Source organism: Monopterus albus, unplaced genomic scaffold, assembly GCF_001952655.1.
Source record: "Monopterus albus unplaced genomic scaffold, M_albus_1.0 scaffold161.1, whole genome shotgun sequence".
Lineage (NCBI taxonomy): Eukaryota > Metazoa > Chordata > Actinopteri > Synbranchiformes > Synbranchidae > Monopterus > Monopterus albus.
Window position 1 is genome coordinate 112,043 of NW_018128041.1, and position 5,795 is coordinate 117,837.

The window sequence follows — 5,795 nt, forward strand, 5'->3', positions numbered from 1 at the left end:
AGCATCCTCTGTCTCAGTGCGACAGTGTGGTATGGGAGCTGCACTGCACAGGACAGGAGGGACTTGACCCGGGTGGTGAGAACAGCTCAGGGCATTGTAGGTACTCCTCTTCTGGATCTGGACTCACTATATACTGACCGGATCCAGAGGAGGGCTGGACGGATTGCTGCCCCATCCACCCAGGCACCAGTCTGTTTGTGCCTCTTTCTTCCAGGAAAAGGTACAGGAATATAAGGGCTAAAACAAACAGACTGAGACACAGCTTGTTCCCCAGAGCTGTGAAATCAATCACCCCACTAACCCCTAGTCACACACACAACCTCCCCCCTATGGACAGACACACCTCCTCCTAAAGACTGAGATTTGCACTGAGCTACACTTTATAATGTTACTATACTCTTGCTGCTAACATGCTGCTGACCTGATTAGGTCCCATACATCCCTTTTTATTTGTTCATCCATTCATTCATTCATTTTATATTGACTTATACAACTGTATGTTATGTAAATAATATGTCTGTCTTTTAAGCCGAGAGCTGCCGCAAAAAATTTCGTTGTGTTATGCATAATGACAATAAAGATTCTTGACTCTTGATAAACTGGAACCTTTGTGGTTTTAAGTCTTTGGATGTGTGATCTTACTGTGCTGAGGGAGTGCAGCAGGGAGAGAGGGGCCAGTTGGGAATGCTCCAACAAGAGATTATAGGCCAGGTCTAAGTGCTGGAGTGAAGACAACTGCTCCACACCTGTTTAACCAGAGAGCGCAGCAAAGGGGAGAAAAGAGACATGATATCAAGAGCATACAAACAACATATGCATGTACATGGAATAAAAATAAACCTGGAGCTCAAATATCTGATTTGATTCTAATGTTATTCTTCCTTTGCAAATAAACAGGTAGGCATAAGGTTACTGAATGATTCAAAGTGTGATGATTCCAATAAGTCAGAAGACTTTTTCCTAGCCTGGAAAGATAGTTTAATAACATATATATATAAAAAAGCCCTTCATAGTGCAAGAACCATACAGTATATTATTCATCACTAGAAATTCACTTTCGGCTTTTCCCGTTTAGGGGTCGCCACAGCGAATCGTCACACTGACGACTCGCATGTTGACATTTGGCATGTGATTTCGCCAGATGCCCTTCCTGACACAACCCTGATTCGAACCCAGGCTGCAGCGGCAAGAGCGCTGCGCCTTAACCACTAGCCTACCAGGGACATATTATTCATCACTGATAGAGAAATATAAGAGCAACCCAAGCTTTCTTTTCAGCGCTGTAGCCAGGCTGACAAACAGCCACAGTGCTGTTGAACTTAATATTCTCTTAGATCTCAGTAGTAATGACTTCATGAGCTTCTTTACAAATAAAATCACAACTATTTGAAAAAAAAAATTTAATCAAATAATTCCCACAACTCTCACAAATGTGTCATCAACTACAATGGCTTCAGAATCATCTGTAAGACCTCAGTTATACTTAGACTACTTCTCCCCTATAGATCTCTCTGAATTGACCTCAACAATTGCTTCATCTAAATCATCAACATGTCTCTTAGACCCCATCCTGACCAGGCTGCTCAAAGACATCTTTCCCCTAATCAACACATACATATTAGATCTGATTAATCTCCTTCTATTAACAGGTTATGTTCCACAGACTTTTAAAGTTGCAGTAATTGCAGCAACATCTCCAAGACCATCACACTTAGCACAGGGGCTCCGCAGGGGTGTGTGCTCAGCCCACTGCTGACCCACGACTGTGTGCCAACCTACAGCACCAACCTCATCAAGTCAAGTTTGCAGATGACACGACTGTGGTTGGCCTCATTACCAACAATGATGAGGTCAATTACAGGAGTGAGGTGTGCCAACTGGTCCAGTAATGTAAGGATAACAAGCTCTCCCTCAATGTGGGGAAGATTAAAGAGATCGTTGTGGACTTCAGGAGAAAACCTCTAAAGCATCCACCAGTGACCATTGATGGTGCTGTAGTGGATAGAGTGGGCAGCACCAAGTTCCTGGGGGTGCACATCTCTGAGGACCTCTCCTGGACCAACAACACCACATCACTGGCCAAGAAAGCTCAAACACGCCTCTACTTCCTCTACAGACTGAGGACAAGAAAGCTCAAACACGCCTCTACTTCCTCTGCAAACTGAGGAGAGCCAGTGCCCCATACCCCATCATGTGCTCCTTCTACCGGGGCACCATTGAGAGCGTCATCACTGGCTGCATCACTGTGTGGTACGGAGGCTGCACTACCTCCTGCAGAAGGACCCTACAACGCATAGTGAAAACAACCAGCAAGATCATCAGTGCCCCTCTGCCTTCCCTTATGGACATCTTCAACACCCGCCTCACCCACAGAGCCATCAGCATTGCTGATGACACCTCCCACCCTGCACACTCCCATTTCAGACTCCTGCCATCAGGGAGAAGGTATCAGAGCCTTCAGACTCACTCCACCAGACTTACAAACAACTTCATTCACCAGGCTGTGAGGATGCTGAATACTGGTCAGGATTTAGAGTCCATCATAGTATGTAAACTGCACTGGTCAAAGCCACCAACCATCTTCTCCTAGCCTCAGACAAAGGACTTGTCTACATACTTGTCCTCTTACAGTAGATCTCAGTGCTGCGTTTGACACCATTGATCACAGCATCTTACTGACTGAAGTTAGTCGCGGCGTTCCACAGGGCTCTGTGTTAGGTCCAAATCTCTTCACTTTATACATGCTCCCTTTAGGCAATATTATCAGGAAACATGTCATAAATTTCCATTGCTATGCAGATGATACTCAGTTATATTTATCTATGAGCCCAGATGAATCAGATCAGCTGGTCAAACTTCAAGCATGTCTTAAAGACATAAAGACCTGGATGACTTGTAATTTCTTACTTCTAAACTCTGACAAAACTAAAGTTATTCTGCATAGGCCTGAAAACTTTAGAAATCTGCTGTCTAACCATACAGTTACTCCAGATGACATAGCTCTCGCCTCCAGTACTACTGTGAGGAACCTTGGAGTCATCTTTGACCAGGATATGTCCTTTAAATCACACGTAAACCAAGTCTCTAGATCTGCCTTCTTTTACCTGCATAATCTCGCAAAAATCAGGAGCATTCTGTCTCAAAGTGATGCTGAAAAACTGGTCCATGCATTTGTTACTTCCAGGCTGGACTACTGTAACTCTTTACTATCAGGATGTCCCAATAATTCCCTAAAAAGTCTCCAGTTAATCCAAATTGCTGCAGCAGCAACCCAGCAGACCACTTCGCTCTCAGAGTGCAGGTCTACTTGTGGTTCCTAGAGTCCACAGAAGTAGAATGGGAGGCAGAGCCTTTAGCTATCAAGCTCCTCTCCTATGGAACCAACTCCCAGTCCCAGTTCGGGAGGCGGACACCCTCTCTACCTTTAAGATTAGACTTAAGACTTTCCCTTTAGATAAAGCTTATAGTTAGGGTGGATCAGGTGACCCTGAGCCTTCCCTTAGCTACGCTGCTATAGACATAGGCTGCTGGGGGGCCCCATGATGCTCTGAGTTTCTTTTCTCTCTTCTCCTCCATGCATCTATATGCCACCATTACGTGTCACCAACTGTGTCTCCTCTCCCCCGTAGTGCGTTCCTCTCTCTCTCTCTCTCTCTCTCTCTCTCTGCCTGTACCTTTCTGGCTCTGGAGCTCTATGTTTCTGATGAGCAGTCACCAGCCACATCAACCTGACCAGTGTTTGATTGTTTGATGTGTCTTCTTGCTTTTCTTTTCTTCTCTCTCTCCTCTATCCACTCACCCCAACCGGTTGAGGCAGAAGGTCGCCCACCAAGAGCCGGGGTCTGTCGGAGGTTTCTTCCATTAAAGGGATTTTTTTTTTGTCCCCACTGTCGCCAAGTGCTTGGTCAAGGGGGATTTGTTGGGTTTTCTTCTATAATAATAGTGATAACAGTAAGGTCTAGACCAGGGGTATCAAACTCAATTGCACAGGGGTTAAAACTCAAAGCACACTTTAGGTCGCAGGTCAAACAGGATAAAAATTTATTGAACAGACTAAAACTAAACGTTTTTTTAAATAAATATGAATCGAAACAGACAGGATACAATGTTATTCCAAAATAAATAAATAAACAACCGTATTTCTGCCAAGGCTTACATTTGCAAACACCTGCTTTTTGTCTGGACACAAGATGTCGCACGCTTTCATCATGCAGCTCTTCAGAAACTCTCCCTCGGTAAATGTCCGGGCTGATTTTCTCCTCTGCTCCAATAAAACTTCTTTCACAGCAGCTTCACTGTGTGATTTCACTTTGGTGAAAACGTCTGCTGTGATGTCAGATTCCTCTTCAACTCCTCTACCTTCTGTAGCTTCTGCTCTTCATTCACGTTTTTCAGCTTGTCCTGATGTTTTGTCTCGTAGTGCCGTCTTAGGTTATATTCCTTAATTACAGCCACATTAGCTCCACAAATAAGACACACGGGTTTATGTCAGTAAACATATACTCAGCCTCCCACCGGTTTTCAAAGGCTCTGTTTTCAGAATCAACCTTTCTCTTGGCCATTGTCAGGGGCTAGCTTTGACTTGAAATTAGGGTTGTATACATCAACAGACGCTTGATTGATCTGACGTAATTGACGCGGGAATGATCGCAGGTAGCCTATCGTTCGATAAGGCAGCTGTTGCGCAGTATTATGGGATTTGTAGTTTGTGTGTTATCGGCGCTTCATATCACCGGGCCATTAAAAAAAGATATGTAAAATGATCTCTTGCAGGCCGGATGTAACTGTACGCTGGGCCGGATGTGGCCCGCAGGCCTTGAGTTTGACACATGTGGTCTAGACCTTACTTTGTAAAGTGTCCTGAGATGACTTTTGTTGTGATTTGGCGCTATACAAATAAAATTTGAATTTGAATAGAATTGAACTATTCTTTCACCTGTTTAATTTGATTGGCTAACTACTCTTTCTGATCCGACCAGGGACTGTTTGTCTCTGATGAACAAGAGGAGCAACTGACTGTCCACATAAGTCCACTTACCATTTATAGTTTCCAGTTCATTGTTTCTGAGAATGAGCGTGCAGAGTTTGGCCCTGGCACTCAGGCCCAGTATTGGCGCCCTCTGCAGGCAGTTGTAGCCGAGATTCAAATGCTCCAGTTCAGTCAAGGGCTGAGACAAACCAATGGTGAGATAAATGACAGAAAATCAAAATAAGGGATTGTCTTAAGCAGGAAAATACAAAAACATATTTACAAAATTATAATTACATAACCCGTGGTCCCTATCCTACCTTTAGAAATTCAGCACACTCCTGAATCTTGTTATGGCTTAGATCCAAAGATTTCAGGACATTCAATAAACTCTGTGAAAAACAGAGTGGAGAGGGTTGAAGTCAGATGATGATAACACTGGCTAATAAGTCAGTAATAATACATCTATGTGCATGTTTGTCTCACTAGTGACTGGTCAAGGCAGACAATAGAGTTGTAGCTGAAGTTAAGGGTATGCAATTCCAGCCAGGGCAGTGCAGAGCTCAGGTCACCTCCACATAGAGAGAGCAGCTCCTAGAAAACAAAGCAGACACACACATGCTGTCTTCTGTTGCCAGAAAATGCCATATATACACTCACTGACAATCATACTATAATGAAAGTACCTCCAGGGAGCTGAGACTCTTTGAGCAGACAAAGACTTCCAACTGGGAGTAAACTCCTCTAAGTCCCTCTAAACAGTGTGGGGGAATTCGCTTCAGCTAGTGAAGGAGAGCAAGGAAGTTGAAACATAATGCTAACTTTA

At 44.0% G+C, this 5,795-nt stretch overlaps 1 protein-coding gene across 5 annotated transcripts in view; it reads right to left on the minus strand.

The window, feature by feature from the left end:
• stk11ip (serine/threonine kinase 11 interacting protein) overlaps window positions 1-5,795 on the minus strand; it is a 35,673-nt gene that overhangs the window by 22,265 nt on the left and 7,613 nt on the right. For all 5 annotated transcript variants that reach the window (XM_020615254.1, XM_020615257.1, XM_020615255.1 and 2 more), the window contains exons 5-9: window positions 5,656-5,751; window positions 5,456-5,563; window positions 5,290-5,361; window positions 5,039-5,168; window positions 643-746 (exon numbers count right to left, since the gene is read on the minus strand). In XM_020615254.1, the coding sequence (XP_020470910.1) occupies window positions 643-746; window positions 5,039-5,168; window positions 5,290-5,361; window positions 5,456-5,563; window positions 5,656-5,751 (510 nt within the window). The remainder of the gene's footprint in view (window positions 1-642; window positions 747-5,038; window positions 5,169-5,289; window positions 5,362-5,455; window positions 5,564-5,655; window positions 5,752-5,795) is intronic.